General features: G+C 49.5%; 1 protein-coding gene across 3 annotated transcripts in view; it reads right to left on the minus strand.

Annotated features, from left to right (window-relative positions):
• Nucleotides 1-21459, minus strand: part of IP6K3 (inositol hexakisphosphate kinase 3) — a 40022-nt gene that overhangs the window by 16675 nt on the left and 1888 nt on the right. Inside the window, exons 1-2 of one of the 3 annotated variants that reach the window (XM_073319896.1) lie at nucleotides 17861-18036; nucleotides 1894-2311 (exon numbers count right to left, since the gene is read on the minus strand). In XM_073319896.1, coding sequence (XP_073175997.1) covers nucleotides 1894-2092 — 199 coding nt within the window. In that variant the 5' untranslated portion in view covers nucleotides 2093-2311; nucleotides 17861-18036. Of the gene's footprint in view, nucleotides 1-1893; nucleotides 2312-3492; nucleotides 3940-17860; nucleotides 18037-21459 lie in introns of those variants that run through there. The other 2 variants (XM_073319897.1, XM_073319895.1) reach the window with 2 other exon arrangements.

The following is a 21459-nucleotide window of genomic DNA, read 5'->3' on the forward strand; positions in this document are numbered from 1 at the left end:
CAACCTGTGGAACTCCTTGCCTGAGGAGGTTGTGAAGGCTAGGACTATAACAGAGTTTAAAAGAGAACTAGATAAATTCATGGAGGTTAAGTCCATTAATGGCTATTAGCCAGGATGGGTAAGGAATGGTGTCCCTAGCCTCTGTTTGTCAGAGGGTGGAGATGTAGGCGCCGACTCTGTGGGTGCTCCAGGGTTGGAGGACCCACAGGGAAAAATTGGTGGGTGCTCTGCACCCACTGGCAGCTCCTCACCCTGCTCACCTCTGCCTCCGCTCTGCCTCCTCCCCTGAGCGCGCCGCTGCATCCTGTTTTTCCCCTCTCCCTCCCAGCGCTTGTGCCGCAAAACAGCTGTTTCACACGGCAAGCCTGGGAGGGAGGAGAGGGAACACGGGGCATTTGGGGGAGGAGGTGGGGCTGGGGCGGGGATTTGGGGAGGGATCCAATAGGGGTGGAGTTGGGGCGGGGCGGGGGCAGGGTGGGGGGGCATGAGCACCCACCAGCACTGACAAAAAAGTCTGAGCCTGTGGGTGGAGATGGACGGCAGGAGAAAGAGAGAGATCACTTGATCGTTACCTGTTAGGTTCACTCCCTCTGAGGCACCTGGCATTGGCCACTGCCGGAAGACAGGATACTGGGCTGGATGGACCTTTGGTCTGACCCAGTCTGGCCATTCTTATGTTCATGAACAGTTAACCTTTGGATAGCTTCAAATGACTCACTAGCTCAAACACCCAAGCTCCAAAAGGGGGCACTTGGCAGGAATTCACATTTCTGTTGAGTGATGCTTTCCCAGCAGCACTAACCTCTAGAGAGTCCAGCCAAAACCCCTGTTATTTGGAGGAATCCTACCTGGAATTTAGCAAGCACTGAGGCTTTATCACCTACTCCTCTTGTTAAAATTCACTGCTTCATAGATTCAGAAGGGACCATTACGAGCCGCTAGTCTGACTTCCTGCATAACACAGGCCATACAGTGATTCCAGCATCTAGCCCAAAGCTTACGGTGGAACAGGAGCACTCTTTGTTAGAAAGACGCCCAATCTAGGCATCAGAGAGGATCTGCTAGTTTTTAGAAATCCACACAACTTTCTCTACAGTGATTGCAAGACTGAAAGAGAGTGTGTATAAGAACCATCCAGTATTGCTAAGAATTTTGAGAAAGTCTACTAAGTGTTGGAGATTCCAAAGAGTAGACCTCCTTTACACACACATTCTCTCTCTCTCTCTCTCCCTCCCCCCCCAATTTGCCCATCCTCAATGACTCCATTAAAATTGGAAGACAAGAGAAACTGCCTTTTTTGAAGATGTAAGATGTTAGGATAGCATTTAATTTTTTTCTATGTAATGCGCTACTTGCTTCCAGTGGGGGCTAAGAGTCAAAATACGACAAGAAAGGATTTCTTGCATTATTTTCAGCCCCACTGGAAACAGCAAGTACCAGAGAACTCAAGAGATAGAACCTGACGTGAGTTTCTCAACTCAATTTTGCAAACCCAGGAAGCTTAAAATAAAGGCAAAGAAAACCAGTTGCATTTGCAGGTCCTGGAGTCATACAGCAAAATCCTGACATCTATACTCAGGCAAAACACTGAAACGAATGGGAGTTTGCATGAGTAAAAGTGAAGTGAAGGCACTCAGGGCTTGGCATATTTTGGAAGTATGTTGACTGGCCCAGAATATCCTCTTACACCGGAGTAAATGAGGAATGACTTCATGGAAGCCAATGGCATTAAACCCAACAAGCCAGAAGAGAATCGGGCCCTTTGTCTCATTAAGGGAAGGAAAGGATCCATGAAATTATGGGTAGCTAACATCTTCTCTTTTGATCATGGCTACCATTAATAAATTCTCCCGCCCCCGCAGTTCTCTCCTGGATCATCCAGCTCCTTCTTACCTTTGTATTGAGGCGTGAACTGCTTAATGGCTGTGGGGAGCGACTCGTAGACCCACTGCTCCTGGGAGATGAGGGGTTTGCAGACGGTGTGCTCATCGTATTTCATCATGCTCATGTGGCCCCCAACCTGATGGACGAATGGCTCCAAGAGGACCGCTTTCCTGGGGTCCCCCGTGTCCAACTTATTCTGCACCACCATGCTATCTGGAGACCTGTGGGCCAACTCGTACTTGGGCCAAAGCGAAACACGCTCCTTGATGGAAGTGCCCTCTTTTTTTTAAGTAGCAGTGAACCGGGGTCTGTTGCAGGGAAGCAACCAGAAGATGGGCTTGGGTTTATCAGCCCCAGGGAGCCTAGATCTTTGCTGCTTTACCACGAATAGGTCTTCTGGCTTCTCAGTGCGCTATAGTGAACATCTCTGCAAAGTGAAGGATAAATACAGAATGTGAGAAAACAGGAACAAATCACTTCCAAACACCTTCCTGCTTTTCAGTGGAGCTCTCCCAAGGCTAAGGCTGCCTCCAATAGCTCCCCCTATGCTCCTGCATACATCACTCTCCAACCCAAGAGAAGCCTCCCATGCAAGCAGGGAGAGTTATACATTGAAGGCATGTGCAAATCCCACCCTTATAAGGTGAGCTCTATACATGCACATGGCTGGAGTCCAGAGCTTGAGCTGCAGATCCAATTTAAATCTGGTGGAGGGGGGCAAAAAAAAGTAGGGAAGGGCAATCTAAGAGAGCTATCGGGTTAATGTGGCTCCCTCTGAGATTAGCTAGATCAGGGCATTCCTTCTGCCAGCTAACACCAAGCTATGATCTTGGTGCTCCTTTCCCCTCCTACAGGTAACCTGAGGTTAGGATAATAATCCTGATCTACTAAAACCACGTTGTTGATGAAGTTCTCAACCTTTTCTCAAGTTGTCCCAAGGTTAGGACATTCCCTGCCAGTGGGTTATTTATAAAGACCTCTGTACTCTGGAAATCTCTGTGAATGACATTCTCACATAAAGCCTATCTCCCACCCCCTACCCTTCCTCAGGAAGCTTCTCCACCTCCTACCCTTAGAGGAACCTCAGACCAGGACATTCCTTGTCAGTTAACACTAGGACATTAGTAAAGGTTTCCCTTCCCCTTTCTAAAGGAGGCTGGGATCAGGATATTCTAGGTCAAGATGGAACAGTAGTGACATTAACACTGACCACAATCTACAGCTAAGCTGATAAACAGCTCCCACCCCGAATCCCCCCGCATCTCTCCAAGACATACTCCATTCTGGGGTAAAACATAAGGAAACCCACAACTAGTACATGCATTACGCCAAAGGGCCTGATCCTGACCCCATAGGAGCTTTCCATGGACTTCCATAGAAATGGGACTTGGCCCCAGGCCTAGAATAATCAACTAGAAAAAAAACACACAGCCCTGTATTTGTCCTGGTGGCCCTCCTACCCAATTTCTATTAAGCCAAACTGCCCATTGACGTCATTTGGAGCAAGATTAGACTCAGTTATTGGGGATAATAATAATAGGCCCAATTCACTCTGCCCCACGGCAGCTGAATACGAGGACAGGACTTCTGCTGCCAGAAGCGCTCTACCTGTGAAGGTTTGTTTCCCCCAAGGCATGGAGAGCCCCCAGCCACAGAATGTCCCTCTGCTGAAGGGCCTGCATTGCAGTTGCACTGAAGATGAATTTGGCCCTACGAAGCCAGTCTACCTGAAGGAACAGTTTCTTTGCAATTCCCCAGCCCCAACTCCGATGGCCAATGCTGGAAAACAGAGAGGGAGATGTGTTCTTATGCATGCAGGATTGGTGAGTGAAATGGGACACTGGGAATGTAAACAAGTGCATGGTAGAGACATTCTGGGATGGTGATCTGGCCTTCCAGTAACCTGCCAGCACTTGACCATTCCAGTCAAAAGAGGGCACGGAAAGGGTCTGGAGAAATTCCTTTCTGTTGCCCTTCCTTTCCTCTCAGCCAAAGACACAGGTTTTGTGGCCTTGCCCCATGTTGTGTAACACCGTAGTGTACAAGAAGTGTCACTGAGCTCAAGGCATAAGATACTATTCAGTGGGAATAGCAGAGTCTACCTATCTTAGGTACTCATATGGTTCGCTTTACCCCAGCATCCGAGCACATTGCTATCTTCGATGCATTTATCCTCACATATATCCCTGTGAGGGAGGGAAGAGCTGTTCTGCCCACTTGCTGATGGAGAATGGAGGCACAGAGAGATTAAATGTCTTGTCCAAGGTCACGCAGGAACCCTGTGGAGGAGCCAGGTATTGAAGTTGGTCTCCCAAGCTAGTGCTCTAACCACCGGGCCATTCTCCCTCTTTGCAATGTGGCATCAAACTGAAAATAAACATTGTACGCTCTGATTTGCTTTTAGCAGCAGTGGACTCCCAATCTAACAAGTTCTCTTGCTTGAAAACACCAGGAGAATCAACGCTCAAGTGCTTCAACACTTTCTCCTGTTAATAATGAAATCCCTGAATAAATGAACACTTCAGCTTGGGTGCCTGGTTTTCGCATGGAGGACTTGTTCAAGTTAGATGAACTGGACTAAGGGAACATACACTCGTCCCCAAGGAGAAATGAGATGAAAAGGTTTAAGAACAAGTCCCTTTCTGGGGGAAATTTCTTCCCCTCCACTCTGCCCAAATTGAGGTGTTTAAGCTCTAACATTTCCCAGGATTTCTTTCCCCTGCCAATTTTATCATCACCCTATGCCACAGAATGGGATTTTTGCCATAACGTTGCATAGATACAGTCTAAACTAGCACTTACTTCCTGAAGGCACAATGCTGAGCCATTTATCTGAGAGTTTTTCAATGTATGTCTTTAGAGCCACTCGAGAACAAACAAAAGTATTTAACATTTCTGAGTTCCATCAACTTTTACCGATTATTTTGCTCTTTAAAGTGTTTTTTGTTTGTTTGTTTGCTAATAGATTTATCGTAAATCACCTTTCAAGCCAGAGAACAAAGTGTGATTTCAATCCAGCATGTATTGCTTTGGAGATATTCCAAGGCTGGAAAATAACTGAAACAATGCGCTCACCGTCCTAGCAACCTTCACATCTCAATGTGCGTCAGGAATAAAAGCAGCTTCACGAGGCTGTTATTGTTCACACCTCAGCAAAACTCTGAACAAGAGCTGCACTAAGTGAAAGGGGCTGTTTTGATTTGCTGGCATTCTGAAGCAGTCCATCCTGACCACATAAATGTTACCGTGAGCCCTCAATGAGTCACCAGTAGCGTGTCTCTGCTTGTCTCAAACAAGGGAGCCTTGAAATTAATCCCATCTGTTGCTTAAATTATCTCAAGTGATGAAAGATATTTAGGCCAAAAAAAACCCAAAACATTGAGGGTTACAAATCATTTTTAATCCTCCAAATTTTCTCATTAGAAACTGCAGGGATTTATTTTTCCTCCAAAGACGGTGAGATGCAATCCACGTAGCAAAAAGTGACTCTGTGGGTAGAACTAAGAGATAGTCCAAATATAAGGAGCGGGAAATGCCCCTCTCTTCTTTCTTTTTTTTTTTTTTGACAAAATCTCAAAATGTTTGAAATTTTTACTTGTCTGAAAAAAGAAACATGTTTCGTGAATTTTCCTCCCCATATTTTTGGTCAAAATCCCTGAACATTTTCTCAAAATCTTGTTCAAAACATTTTTCTTCAAAATGTTCGCAAACTCCCAGTCAGCTCTTATGAAAACACAGAAGTGCATTTGTGTGTGTTTCGGTGATTTGCATTTCCCACACATAAGGACTAGAAGGGGGAAACGCTCCACTATTTAAAAAACACTCCTTATCTTAGGTGTGTCGGATGTCAGGCCCTATAGTCAATGCCCATTTTAGAGGACAAGAGTTGGAAGTATTGCCCAAGGCAGAGATAAATTATAAGCCAGCAGACTCTAGCCAGCAGAGGGCTATGATGCACACAGGCTTAGCTCTTCTGTTCCACCAATTCAAGCAGGCCAGCTTTTAAAAGTGAAAGCAGTTTATATTATTTATTTGTGATCTTACAATACACGTGCACAATAAATATATTATCAAGTCCAAATCATGAGGTCCTTACTCAGTTTCCACTAGGTTCTTCCCAAGGCAAAAATCTCACTGCTCAGATTCTACAGTGATGGGGCAAAATAAAGACAGACAGACAGTATCTGGCCTTGTACAATAGAACCTCAGAGTTACGAACACCAGAGAGATGAACTGACCAGTCAACCACACACCTCGTTTGGAACCGGAAATATGACATCAGGCAGTAGCAGAGACGAGACCAAAAAAAAAAAAAAAAAGCAAGTACAGTACTCTGTTAAATGTAAACTACTAAAAAAAAAAAAAAGGGAAAGCAGCATCTTTCTTCTGCATAGTAAAGTTTCAAAGCTGTATTAAGTCAATGTTCAGCTGTAAACTTTTGAAAGAACAACCAGAACATTTTGTTCAGAGTTAAGAACATCTCACAGTTATGAATAACCTCCATTCCCGAGGTGTTTGTATAGGGTTACCATACGTCCGTATTTTCCCGGACATGTCCGGCTTTTTGGTTCTTAAATCACCATCTGGGAAGAATTTTTAAATATCTAAAAACATCCGGGATTTTGCCATTATTATTTTTCCCCGAAAGAAGAGTTGGTCATTCAAGAAAGAGAGTGAATGTTGATCATTTGAGAAAGAAAGTGAATGCTGATCACTCGAGAGAGTGCCCGCTTTCCCTCCCCCGAGCTCCCAGCGCGTGCGCCACAAAACAGCTGTTTCGCACAGCTGGGAGGGAGGGGGGAAGGAGGGGAAACACGGCGCGCTCAGAGGAGGAGGTGGGGCAGAGGTGGGAATTTGGGGAAGGGGTCCAATGGGGCAGGGAGGGGCAGAGTTGGGACGGGGACTTTGGGGAAGAAGTTGGAATGAGGGCAGGGAAGGGGTGGAGTTGGGGTGGGGCTGGGGGGCATGAGCAAATACCTCCTCCCCTGGTGGAGTGTCCTCTTTTTTGAATGTTCAAATATGGTAACCCTATGTTTGTAACTCTGAGTGAGGTTCTACTGCATTTAAAATAAAGACATTCATTCAATCTAGTTAAAAACATTTAGGGGGCTATTTATGTTTTACTTGGACGAAAAGAAATAGAAAATATCTGTCTGTCTATTGATAAATCCAGGCTCCAGAGCTGATAAATCCGTAGACGGACAGATTTCAGGGCAGATAGTCAGCTGGTATAAATCGTCAATGGCGCTAATGCAGTTTAGGAGCTGAGGATATGGCCCATAGATTAGATAGCTACAGATTCAGAGACAGACAGACATTTCTTCCACATCCTGTATTACCACACCATTTCCCTTTGATCTTTGGCCTCAAAACACACTAAAGCTCCTCCCTGCAACACAGCGTGGGGGCTGACCGGTCAGGTTAAATCCCCGCTCTTTCACAGGGCTCTGGCATGTGGCACACTGGTTGTAGCAGCGTGGGAACAGTTTGCCCTAAGCGCTGTCCATGCAGGGTCCCTGCTCTGTGGATCAACAGAGGCCTCCGGAGCCGACCTTGTTTCACCAGCCCTAAATTTCCCCTTTTCAAACGTTATTAGAATCATTAACTCTCCCTTCTCTTTTGCACAGGTGGGTTTCTCGTCCGAGCCCCAGACTTATTTACAAACCCTTGTGTCCTCGGCGGGAGGCTGCTTTTGGGCTGGATTCAACATTCATCAGAATCAGTATAAGCCTTTTCCTGAACTTCAGATCCGGCCCTCGCTGTATTTCCACACAGACTTTTCATGCACAGCCAAGTAGGTGCCACATTCGCGCTCAAGGGATTTTAAAATCTGCTTTTTCTGCTCTTCCCTTGACCACGGCCAAATGGGGAAAGAATAGCTACCTATGGGGGCAGAGTGCCAAGAATGAACAGCTCTGTTCTCTGCAAGGAGCTCTAACCATCCTCCCAGAAATCCTTAGGGCCAGAAGCCCTGAGCCCTTTTATCTTGCATCTCCCTTCCCGAAATAATCTGATGTTCATCAAGTTTATGGCTGGTGCCAACGTCCCTCATGAACATGATGCAAAGATGCAGTGTGCGGCACCGATGGATTTATTCAGCTGCTTTGTACAGCAGCAGGACATAGGGAGGAAGGGTAGAAATCGCATTAGCCTGGATTGATAGGCAGCTAAAAAACATATTTCCTCTGCCTTCCATTGCTGGGGCGTTTGGGATAAAGTGCAAAGCAACAGTCACGATCTGGTAGCTGGGTAAACGTTCTGTAAGCCCTTGGCAACGCTGCCCAGCCCGTGCAGCGCCATGACATGTGGGCATATGGTTGTTGTGATTATAAATGTTCTGTCCTTGCATCATCCTTTGCTTAGGTGCCTGAAACTTCACGGAGACACCCGTGTCTTTTTACCCTTTCGTTCTGGGTCAGCTCCAGTTGCTCCTGCACACTGCACTCGCCATTCTGGGCTGATGCTAACTTAGCCGAAGGAAGGCTGCTGCTCTCACAGGGCCCGTTCTGCTAAGCCTACCTAACTCCCCCCGCTGCAGTGAAGCTCGTGGCCTGGGGTGAACCTGAACGAGACACGCTGCTGTTCTCGGATGGGAAGGCTTTGCCTCCTGCTATGGCTCCCCTTTCCCAAGTGTCCTAGTTACATGCATCAGGACAGACTGGGATTTTGTTGACAGCGGTGTAAATCCAGAGTTAGCTCATTGGCACTGCTGCTGCCGTTACTCTGGATTTAGACCAGCGTGACTGCCAGAGGAATCTGCTCCACTGTAGCCAGGAAAATACTTTGGAGTCAAAGGCACAGACTAAAGCAGAGCTCCCCAAAGCCCATCTCATTTAGCAGCTCAGCGACTGCATCCTAGAGCAAATGTACAAACTGATACACAACGTGACAGCAAAGAGGAGGCCCGGATCTGCCACCTTCTGAGCAAGAGCTAGTTTTCAGACACCCCAGCGTTTGAGGGGGGGTTAGAGCAGACCCATTTCTAGAGCCCCCATCCATCGACCCGGGTGCTTATACAGGCATCATCCCTGTAATAGCTGAACACCAAATAGGTGTTTTATTTGGGAGCTCTTCAACCTAAGGAAAATAATTAGCTTTGTTACAGGCAGGATTAATCAGAATTGGACCCAGACTAGTGTCTTGCACCTCAGTTGGTGCAAATCAGCGGAGTTCCAGTGACTTTAATGTCCCTACACCAATCTACACCAGCTGAGGATCTTGCCCTCAGAATAATTATCCAATCCACTCCCCCCACCATCACTGAGGTCTGGATAAATTGGGATCTGGATCAGAACAGACCCCGGCTTTGAAAAGCTAATCCGCAACCAGCAAAATCCATGAGATTCCCACATAGCCCCGGCTCTGTCCATCCCTGGGGTTTAGTCAACACAACCGTCAAATCCACACTGCCATTCAACAGCCAGGTGTTGTCTGGTCATAGGCATTTCTGCTCCCCTGTCTGTCTATATCAACTGGTTGTCTCTTGTCTTTGTCTTACATTTAAATTGCAAGCTCTTTGGGGCTAGGACTGTCTGTTTGTTCTGTATATGTCCAGCGCCTAACACAAAGGGATTGTGTCCGATAATACAAATACATAATGAAGCATATGTAAGAATTATGCCAGTCAGCCACAGGATTTCTGGAGAGCCCAGAAAGGCAACTGAGAATGGAAATTAGCCTCATCTTTGCACAGTCTAATGAGCCCTTTTTGAATTTTCATTTCAGCCAGTTACCCTGCATTCTTCTTACATTCCCTTTGCCGCTTGCCGATCCATACTACCAAGGCAGGCCAAGCTCAAAGAGCTCTTCATCATCTCCCTGCCCGTTTGCAAAATCAAATAAGCAGTTATTAAAGGAGGCGTGTAGCGAGCGCACGACACTACCCCATGACAAAAATACTCACCCATCAGCGCCTGCCTGGCTGGTAGGACATTTACCCCAGCAGTGAGATTTTGTATGAGTATCCCAGTTTGTCTGGGTGCTGGTCAGCCCGGTTGGCTCCCTTCAGTGCAGCCTAAGTTTGAAAGCCCAGCCTCGGTACATGGAATTGAGGAGGGCAGGGAAGTGAGCTGACATCCAGCGGGAGTCACCTGACTTTATGGGAAATTCCTGGCAGCCGTGGGTTATGTACAGCCAACAGCTGAGGCAAGTGGGTGGGGGAAGGAGGGGATTACAGGGAGAAAGGAGGAAGAAAACACAAACAATAAGGGAAAGAAAATGATGCCTTGGCTAGGAGTAAGTTGGCAAATAAAGGGGAGCTGCATGGGAATCCCTAGAGGGAGCAGTAAGAAAAGGAGTACTTGTGGCACCTTAGAGACTAACCAATTTATTCAAGCATAAGCTTCCGTGAGCTACAGCTCACTTCATTGGATGCAGGGAGCAGTGTGTTCCTTTTCTTGGCTAGTTGTAAGAGCTCCTTGCTTGGTTTTGCAATCAGCACTCCAGGAAAACAACTCTGCTTCCCGCTAATTTATTTTCGGCATCATCTTTCGTAAAAGCTTCACTGAGCTATTGTTTTTCGCCTCTCACCTGCTTCCCTTTTAAAAGGCTCTCTGCTCCATCTGGGATAGCTTTGGCCTTTGCAAAGCTGGCTGCTATCAGTAGGGGGATATGGCCCCTGTTTGCTCACCTTTGGCAGGCTGTGAAACTCAGCAGGTGTTTGGGGACAGATATTAGCTAGCCAGCTACACAGCCAGCCAGGTGGTTCTAAAAACATTCTTCTGATCTGTTAATCCCATGAGCCTGGACAGATGGGTGCGTACATGTTAGTGCTCTTTTGCTGGAGTGAGGCAGGCTGGGTGACACAATGGGATTTCACCTTCAGCCACCTGTGGTTTGCGAATATCAGCTCCATGAAAGCAACGGCACTAGGAAGCAGAATGGCAGAGGTGCGACAAGCCAGCCCCAGTTAGCTCTCACACAGCACTTTTCATCTGTAGATCTCAAAGCACTTTGCAAAGAAAGACTGTTTACAGAGGGGACAACAAACCTAAAGAGGGGAAAGTGACTCACTCAGCAGCAGAACCGAGAAAAGAACCCAGGTCTCCTGACTCCCTGTCTAGCGCCCTACCCTCTAGACCAGTGGCTCTCAACCTTTTCAGACTCATGAACCCCTTTCAGGAATCTCACTTGTCTTGTGTACCCCAAGTTTCACCTCACTTATACGACTTGCTTACAAAATCGGACAAAAATACACAAGCGTCACAGCATGCCAGTACTGAAAAACTGCTACTTTCTCATTTTTACCATATAATTATACAATAAATCGATTGGAAAATAAAGACTGTACTTACCTTTCAGGGTATAATACATAGAGCGGTAGAACCAAGGCACGGTCTGCATGAAATTTTAGTAGGTACTGACTTCACTAGTGCTTTTTATACAGCCTGTAGTTGATGCACCTCCTGGAGGACCTCTGCGTAGCCCCAGGGGTACACGGACCCTGCACTAGACCACACTGCTGACAGGCTAGTGGTACAGCTGCCTAGAGAAAACTGACTCAGGGCATCTTCTCTGCAAAGTCAAAGTGTGATCAGGTAGGCATGCAGTGGCTTAGACGTGGCAGAAGTGGCTAGCAACCCGAATACAATCCGGCTAGGGACCCTGGGTACATATTCAAGTTGCTAGTCCATGTTGCCATGTCTTCACTATTATTGTTACCGATGCTAAGTCGATAAAAGCTAACATGGGTATGCCTACCCCTGCTCTGCAGTGAAGACATACCCACAGAATCTCCCTGTAATGTGCCTGACTCAAGAGCGAGAGATGGAAAAGGCCTATTAGCTCATTCAGCTCCCTGCCAATGTGGGATTGTTCCTTAGAGTGTATGTGAGGACAGCATATTAGTTCCCTACGTTCCTTTCGCTGACAACTAAAAATGGAGATAGATGGCTGTATCTCAGACTGGAAATAAGGCCTACATGTTTAACAGTGAGAATAATTAACCACTGAAACAATTTCCCAAGGGTCATGGTGGATTCTCCATCACTGACAATTTTTTAAATCAAGATGGGAATGTTTTTCTAACAGATCTGCTCTAGGAATTATTCGGAGGAAGCTCCCTGGCCTGTGTTGTACAGGAGGCCAGGCTAGATGATGACAATGGTCCCTTCTGGCCATAAAAGCTATGTATATACCTGTGTCCCACCTAGTGCTGGGGAGTGGGGGCTGTAGCCAGAACAAAGAGACATTGTTTTTTATGCCACATGTGGTTGGCACATGTGAGGTTCTGATCGGGGGAGCGGGAGAGCAAAGCAAATGCTGCCACTGGACTTGGAGAGAGGCTGGACAAGGCTCTGACCCTAAATAACATTTGCACTCAAGTTATGTGTGAGAGAGCAGATCGCCTGCAGAGGTCAGGAATACTACCCTGCCCTCTGCAAGAACCGGTGTGCTCATCTGTACTCATCTGGATTATAGGAGCAGCTGGAAGTTGAGATCGGAACGTGCTAAGCACTGCACAGATGCATGGAAAGAGACAACCTGCTGCCCTGGAGAGCTTGCAATCTAAAGGGACAAGACAGTCCCAGGTAGTTTTGTTATCCTCATGTAAAAGGTGGGGAAGAAGCCAGACGGAGGGTCGACCTAGCCAGCACACCTGAATTAGCTTTGGTTGACCAGCTCACTCAGAGCAGCAGTTTAGCCGCAATGGCCTGGGTCCCAGGTGGGACTGTACTCAGGATAGCCTGTGCCACAACAGCTGTACGGCTCTTTTCAGTGAGATAGCTCAAAGTTGGCCTGCGCATACCGCAGTCATCCCTCCTGTTTGCAGTGCGGACATATCCTACGTGACTTGACCACGGCCATACAGCCAGTCAGTGGCAGAGCCAGGAACTGATGAGTCCTAGCCTAATACCTTAGCCACAAACCCACCTCTCCAGAGCTCTGCCGCCACCATCCAATTCTTCCACCTTGCGTAGGATAATCATATGCCGGCCACAGAGCGGGAGAGATATAACATTGCCCAGTGGCATTAGATTATCGAGTGACGACACGTCTCTCCATCCCCGAAGCCTGTGTAACCCTTTACTAGATAAAATGTGCTGGACACCTCATGGTGACGTCCTTTTTTTTTTTTAAATTAGGGGCCAGATTCTAATCTCAATGGCGCTGGCGTAAATCTGGAACCTTTTCACTGAAATCAAGAGTTGCTCCAGATTTTACACCAGTAAATCTGCTAACAAGCCAGGAGTAGATTGTGCAGCCCTTGCTCACACTGGCAAGTGCCTACCCACATGACTAGTCCATGGATAAGAGGTGCCTTTAGCATTTTGCTCCCAAACTGCCTCTAGAAATGAATTTTATGAGAGAGGAAGGCTGGCTTCGTGGTTAGGGTGCGGGCCTCAGACTCAGGAGTCCAATTTGCATAATTTTGGGTAAAATAACTTGATCTCTCTGGGCCTTAGATTTCCCCATCTGTTCCTTCCTTTGTCTGTGTTTTCTACTTAGATTATAAATGCCTTGGGACAGTGACTGTCTCTTACTAATGTGTCTATACAGCACCAGGCACAATGGGGCCCCAATCTCAACTGGTGGTTTGTTTAGGCACTACTGTCATATAACTACCACCACAATAATCCCTGTGATCACAAAGGGCACTTGTCGGCTTTCATCTCCACCCCGCCTCCCTGATTCATCAAACAATAACTCAGTGGATATTCGTAAATCACTACACATAATTAAGGCCACAATGGTGGCAGTGAACAAGGAGTTGAAAAGATCTGGATGAAAACAGCAGGGATTTGAGAGGAAAATCTTGATGCTGAGATAACAATCTATTGATATAATAATTCCCTCTTACTGGCAGGGAAAAACAGGACCATAAAGCACTGAGAAATTGAATTGATGCTCTGGGGCTGCGGCTGAGATTAAGAATCTGACAGAAGATGACGAATCTGGAAGATGAAACAAAGGACCAGATTCTCATCTGATTTAGGTCTGCTCTACGCACCGTTTTTGTACTTGTATAACAATTATTTACCGATATGGTACAACCACTAGAGTGGATGCAGTTGTCTCAGTCTAACTTATTTCCCTTCCCGTACAGGAACAGCTATCCTGGTAAAAGCATTTACACTTGTATAACGGCACCTACATTAGGAGGGTTGTGCCGCATTCACTTCGCTGGTACAATTAAAGCCATGTCCTTTTTGTATGCACACAGCCCACTGTGTTACTTCAGTTTTACACCAGGGTAACTCACGCAAAGTGAAGGCAGCTGTGAGTCAGTCCCCTCCATTCTGAAAAGAGATGGTTTGCGGGAGAGAAAGAAAGGTCAGCTACAAAAAAAAAAAAAAAAGACACTGAAAAATTTAGAACCATTAAACAACCTTTTCAGTTAGGAAAAATTGTTGGGAAAATTGATCAAAGCCTGCCCCTTGTCTTTCTCTCTGCGTAGCCCGAGGAAACCCCCTCAACAAAATGTCATTTCTGATCTCTTTCTTTAGTCCTAACATCTAGCCTATGCATTTTTTTAAAAACATTTATCTTATGTGGTTTTGGAGACCTCACTTTGAGTAAATTTTCCTCGGGCAGTTCCTCGGTTGGTTTAAGTGATTCTGAGGAGTTAGGCCAGCAGAGTGAAGAAGGTATGTTCAAGGCCGGGGGCTGAATGCTGATCTCGGTTATGCCCATTTAAATCTGGAGTAATTTCACTGATGTCAGTGGAATTACTTCGGGATCCTGCCCTCTCTGATCTGTGAAATGGTATTTCTAAGATGCTTATCACCTTCTTATTTAGGCACTGATTGGATCTGATTCTCAGCTATTGTCTGGCCCTTTTATGCTGCTCTGGCCTGAAAGGGGGCAGAAACTTTCCCCTTAGAATAGCCACTCCCTCCCACCCCCCACAACTGAAAGGCTCTGCACTGGCCCTCCTCCCAGGCCTCTGCATTAGGGTGGGGCCAGAATGCACTGCCCTATTATGGTTCTCCGCATCTCAGAGCCCAGAGGGAGCTATGGAAAGCAGACTCTAGGAGCAGCCCAGGAGTTGCTCTAACTTACACTGTGGTGGCAGGCCGGCCCCTGAATGGAGTCCTAATACAAGGAATGCAGAGGAGGCTTAAAGCATCTGCATCTTCCCATGTCTGCCCCAAGCACAGGAACAGAGGAACAGAGAATCAAGCGCAGTGAAAAGACTCGCCTTCAATCCCCCCACCCCACCGCCATGCACCTTGCGCTGTGATTTACAGTTGTGCACTGTGGGGGTAACAGCCCCCATGAGAATGGCAGGGTTTCACACCCACTTTGCACAGATGTGTGTGGAGAATGACACCAGGTCCCCCCCCCAGCTCTGTACTTTCCTAAGTGATACAATCTCTTTTTATAACTCCCTGACCAGAATAGATGGTGTTTCCACAGGGAGCCTACCAGGGAATTGCATCTGATCCCTTCTCCTCTGCTCCCGCGTTCTCTGTGGCTTTCCACTGCTAGGTACAGAATCCAGGGAGAGACTCCAAGTCTCGGGAAAAGTTTTCCAGGACTTCTTGCCCCCCGAGCTGGTCCTAGGTTTTGTAGGGATCCCTGACCTTGAGGCACCTTTACTTACAGCCTGAGGCCAAAATCACACAAGAGTTCTCTGCAGGGCTCCTGCCCCTGTTATGCAGGCAGGCATGCAGGTGGGACCCTACCGACCAAGCTTGACCTCACCTCACCTCTCTGCCTGCTTCCCTCTATCACTAAGGAACATCCCTCCCACACCTAACCCCCCTTGTTGATAAGATTTACACAGGATCCCCGCAGACGCCCTGGCTGGCCAATTTAGCTAAGAAGCGCTAATCCCGGGGCTGCCGGCAATCCTGCAGTGACATAACCGAAGCTGCTGGCGCTCAAGAAAGGAAATAAACAATAGGGAGCCACGCCGGCAGCTGTTGCATTAGACTGGCGAAGGGGCGGGGAAAGGGGAATGAGCGTTTGCCAAAGGGAAAAATTCCATACGGAAATCGGGTTGTCATCAGACTTCTAAGTAGGAGTTATAAAAACCTTCTTTCATGCTGACTCCTATGCTTAATGGCCTATGTGCCCTAGGCCTGACTCCCGGCTGAACTACACCAGGGGTGGTCATTTACACCTGTGCAAGGTGATGTAAAACACTAGTGCTGTACCCCCACATTGCACAGGGCTGGGCAGGGCACGATCTAGGGAGAATCAGGCCCCTCAAGAACCCTTTGGATTATTGCTTGGAAGCTGGGTCTAGAAGCCGGGCTGTAAGGGCCATGTTCACAGCTGCCCTGCAGCCCCTTTGCCACTGCGAGGCTGCTGCAAAAAGAAACCAAGCCCCTCACCCAGGAGTATTCCCAGTGCACTGGACCCTATGCTGGGCACAGAGTCATCTCTGTGTCCCCTGCACAGGATCCCCACCTAGGGCTGCCAACCCTCCCGGTTTCGCCGGGAGTCTCCCGAATTGGGCTCTATCTCCCGGAGGCTACTGAAGCCAAACAGGGAGATTTTAGGTCGCCAAAAGTCTGGTGGCATAGCGGGGCTAAGGCAGGCTCCCTACCTGTCCTGGCCCTGTGCTGCTCCCGTAAGTGGCTGGCACATCCCTGCGGCCCCTGAGGGAGGGGCAGTGGGTCTCCGCATGCTGCCCCCGCCCTGAGCGCCGACTCCACAGCTCCCATTGGCCAGGAACTGTGGCCAGTGGGAGCTGCGGGGATGGTGCCTGCAGGCAGAGCCCCCTGACCCACTCTTCAGGGGCTCCAGGGAAGTGCCGGCCGCTTCCGGGAGTGGTGCAGGGCCAGGGCAGGCAGGGAGCCTGCCTTAGCCCTGCTGCACCGCCAACTGGGAGCCGTCCAAGATAAGTACCGCCCGGCTGTAGCCCACACACCTCAACCCCTCCCACACCCCAATCCCCTGCTCCAGCCCTGAACCTCCTCCCAGAGCCAGAACCCCAAACCCCCTCCTCAGGGAAGGGGCGGGGCAGGAGGCGGGGCAAGGGTGTTTGGGTTTATGCAATTAGACAGTTGGCCACCCTATCCCCATTCTCTGGTACCGGGGCTGTTCTGGGGTGGACTGGAGGAGGAAGGGGGAGGTGGCGATTCTGCATCCTTGCAGTGGCCCATCGGGGGGATCTCATCAGTGGCCCAAGTTAGGACAGCTCTCAGAGGCTCCAAATAGCTTGCCCCTCCCCTCGGTCCCTGCATTGCCCGCGTAATACTAATAATGAATCACAGTCCCAGTGCAGGGATGCCTCTGGCCCTCTGAGTCCCAGCATGGGGAGAAGGCTCCCAAGAGCACACCTTCCAGGCCATTTCCCCTCCTGCCCATTAACCATGGGGATGTATCAGTGTCTGTTCACTGACTGAGAAAGAAACCACTACACTGACTGGTTGAGAGAGAAATCAACTTAGTAGCCAAGAAGGCGCTTGCCCAACTCAAACCCGTCACGAATCCTGCTCTGTAGAGAAGCCAGGAGGCATTGTCGAGCATTGCTCAATAAATCAGGGGCCGAGTATTGAATAGCAAAACATCATGGTTATCTGGCTGGCCCAAGGCAATAAGCCTCTTTAAGCTCCATGCGGGCTGTGCGGCCCCCTGTCGGTGCCAAGGGGATACTAACATGATGTGATGTTCTGGTGGATTCCTGAGAGATGACTGCACCGGCTGGATCCTAAGCACAGCCTGGACCCGTTAGCTGCAAAGCCTGGCTCCCAAAATTCACTAGGGGGGTTTCCTTCCTTTTCTATCAATCAAGAGCTGATCCTGCAGGGTGTTGGGTGCCCACAGCTCCTGCTGGGCCCACAGTGCGGCCAGTTGTAAAGGTGGGGCGAGCTTGGGTCAGAAGGTGTAGGGATTTGGGGATCAAGGGTTTCACTTCGGGCCCCTCTCTAACCCCAAGTCCATTTGTTGAAGAGGATTTCAAGCTGGGCCGGAGTTCAGACTTAATAACACCTTCACGCTCCTCTGATCCTTCAGGCTGCCGGGGCCGAACGGGCCCCCCGCCCCCCAACCCGAGTTAGAACAGCAGCAGGGCTGGTCTCACCTGCACCGGGCTGCCTGTAGTCCCCAGGCGCTGGTCCGGGAGGAGGGAACAGCAGGTGCACGCAATGCTCTGGCCACACGCCATACCTCCAGGAGCACACCCTAAAGGTACAATCGACACAGCAGCAGGGCAGTGTTCAGGCAGACGTACGCACACCAGCTCTCCTCAAACTAGCCTCCAAGAACAGTAGAGCGAAAGCTTGGGCTAGCTGCCCAGTACCTACTGATGGGGCGGTACTTAGGCAGTGGCTATTTTTAGACCCTATCTGGCCTCTGCCACAAGCAGGGGATGGTGCAGAGCCATTCCACCAGCCAGGGAAGCCCCCTCCATCCAAGGGCTGGACCCACAATCGCAGTGACAAGCAGAGCTGGACGAGCAATTTCTGATGAAATGATTTTTGGGGGTCAGAAAATGCCAGTTTTGCAGAGCGTAAAAGGTCAAAAGAATGCGAAGGAGTCAAAAGCTGAACACACCGTCGCCAAGTTATCGAAGCGAGACGTTCCGATTAACCTGATCCAAATGCTTTTCTTCAGATTACCGCATCCTGGAGAGCTGAGATTTGGGCTTTTTGTCCTGATTTGGGATGGAGACAATTTTTTTCATCTTGAAAATTCTCTCGGGATGGGAAAACTGGTTCCCTGCTCAGCTCTAGTGACAAATCAGCCCTCGTGTGCAGAAGGCTCTGATTTACAAGGGAGCATTAATGTGCTTCTATATCATGTTTTGATTTGTCCTTTCCCTCCCCAATTAAAAAGCTTCCTGTTTTAAGGGGGAGGTGGTTTCAGGACTGCACGGTCGGGTGTCTCTCTGGGGGCGGGGGGGTAACGCATCTTGGTTGCAATGCAATCGGCTCTGACTGCAGCTTCTAGCGCTGCAATGAGAAAAGGGGCTGCCAGAGGTTACATCAATATTGTGCTTGGATTAAAGAAACTAGGAGATGCATCCACCTCTCGTCTAAGTTCACTGAAGCCAATAGGGAAAAACCAGACCCTGCAAAGCAGGGAAAGAAAAATCACAGACGTGTCCTTGGAATTAGTCTCTCTCCACTCACTTTACTAAGTTTGTCCTACAACAAATCCTGGTCCCCTCTGGGAACTGGAGGAGCAAGAATTTACGAGTTTAATTTATCTGGAGCCCTCATCTCCCCTGCCCCCTGAGCAAGAGATGGGGAAAGGAGAGGCTTGTTCTCCCTGGCCCGAGTCCCTGATTGCTCCCAGGTGCAGAGGAAAGTTATTTAGGGCAGGTGACAGCCGTGTGAGCGACAAGAGTTGCAGCTGGTCACACATGAAAGCGTGCTCTGCCCCATGCTAGGTTGTCAGACAAGGACTCTGCAGAACAAGCACTGGGGATGTATATGTGACAGTGGCCAAGAACACACAGGAGGGGTAATGATACAGAGACCTCAGGTGTGGCCAGAGAATGTGCCTTTAAAATACAGGTGGGTGAATGCCCATAATGTACCAGAAGGCTCTGCTAGATCCATCATTAATGGGATTCAGCGCTAAACAAACCAGTCATTCCTTAAACTGATGGGAAACCGACAGCACGATCAAGATACTACTCTGAAGGCTGAAGGACTCTCCTGTTCTACTGGAGACTGATCCTGTGAGGTGCTGAGGGGGCTTGACAGGATCAGGCCCCTATTTGCCAGATACAACAAAGGAGGAAAGAAATATATGGGCTAAGGTCTGGGTCACCATGGCCACCCTGCTACTTGTAACTCAGTTGAGCTAGCAGGGACATGGCTCCTTGAGCTGGAAATCACACCGCCAGCTCCATGTCATGGCCACCCCCTGAGTGGCTCTGTTCCCCTCACATGGCGATCACAGCACTGCCCTGCCTCACAGGGATATTCTGAAAATGCATTAAAGACTGCGAGGGGCTCAGATATCATCAGGGAAAGGGGACCAGATAAGTCCCTGCGAGAGACAGAATCCTGGCTCTTCTCTACCGTGAAAGGCCACACAGATGGCCATTGTATATCAGTATTATAACACCCTGGCCTTAAACAAGTCAAGCATCTTTTCATTAAAGGGAGGTCAAACAGACCGGTGCCAACACTTCAGCCCCATCACTGCCTGAAGCTCGGCTCCGACGTCCGAAACAGCCGGTCTGCTCTTCACAGGTGCTGAGCACCCACTGAGGTCGGCGCTAACCGTGGGTGCTCAGTGCCCCGGGCTCATAAATTGCCATTTTGCCAGGCTCGTCATGAGAGCCCCTCCTTGTGCTTTTCAGCTACTGCGCACTCAGTCCCTCTGGGGGGATTTACACCCAGCGTTCTGCCCTGTGTTGTGCGTCGGCTTTCCCCGAGAAACAGCTGGTCTCCCTGAGACTAAACAGGCTGGGACTAGATCTCAGCCTCCTGCTTCACCACGGGCACCTCAGCCACAGAGGGCAGGAGGGAGTCGGCCCATGCTCACTGGAGCCTGTATCTCCCCATTCTTGCTAGGAAAGGTTGCTCCGGTGCTTCTCTTCTTGCACATTCCCCTGTGAGAGAGGCAGGGCGTGCGGCACGACAGAGCAGGCAGAGGAGCGGAATATAAACGGAGCAGAGGGTGGAGCGGGATCCATTGGATCAGCAGAGGCAAAAGCCAGCAGCAGGGGTGTCTTACTCTGGTGGTCTCCCGCGGATGGGGCCAGGACCACAACGGGGGGCGGGGTTCTTGCTGTCGCAGCTGTCCAGGTCTCGGGCACCCCCGAGGGCCAAAAGAGGCTGTGGTCGGCCAGTGAGTGCAGCAGGGAACATCAGGGAGCGGGGAGGATGGCATCATTGCTGGGGGCTGTGAACTGAGAGGTGTCCCCCACCCAGAGCTGGGGGCAGACTGCTGGCCCTGGGGAACCACCCAAAAGAAGCGCTCAGCTAGAGACTTATTAGGGCAGTGGTTTTCAAACTGTTTTTTTGGAAACCCAGTTGAAGAAAATTGTTGATGCCTGCAACCCAATGGAGCTGGGGATGAGGAGTTTAGGGTGTGGGAGGGGCTCAGGGCTGGGACAGAGGACTGGGGTGCGGGGGTGAGGGCTGCAGGGTGGGGTCAGGAATGAGGGGTCCAGGTATGGGAGGGGGCTTTGGGCTGGGGGTTGGGGTGTGGGAGGGAGTCAGGGCTTTGGGTTGGGGGTGTGGGCTCTGGGGTGCTCTCGTCTGCAGGCACCATCCCCCCCAGACGGTGCTCGGGGTCAGGGCAGCGCGCGGAGCCCCGTGGCCCCCCTGCCTAGGAGCTGGACCTGCTGCTGGCTGCTTCCGGGGCACAGCACGGTGTCGGAACAGGTTGGGACTAGCCTGCCTTAGCCGGGCAGCACCGCCGATGGGACTTTTAACAGCCCAGCCAGTGGTGCTGACCAGAGCTGCCGCGATCCAGTGCCTTCCATTCTGCAACCCAGTTCTGGTCACGACCCACGGTTTGAAAACCACTGTATTGGGGGATGCTGTATCTTGGGTCCACCCCCTTGGGACCCTCATGGACTGCAGGTGAGTGCCCTGAGTGGCTGTGGGACATGACATAGGGCTCCCTCACTCTCTCCTGGTGAAGCTTTGCACGAGATAGCGGGGTGAGAGCTTTCCAACGGCTTGTCAACACAACTGCTGTGCTTAACGCGGGTTT

This window comes from Lepidochelys kempii, chromosome 21, assembly GCF_965140265.1.
Source record: "Lepidochelys kempii isolate rLepKem1 chromosome 21, rLepKem1.hap2, whole genome shotgun sequence".
Classification (NCBI taxonomy): domain Eukaryota; kingdom Metazoa; phylum Chordata; order Testudines; family Cheloniidae; genus Lepidochelys; species Lepidochelys kempii.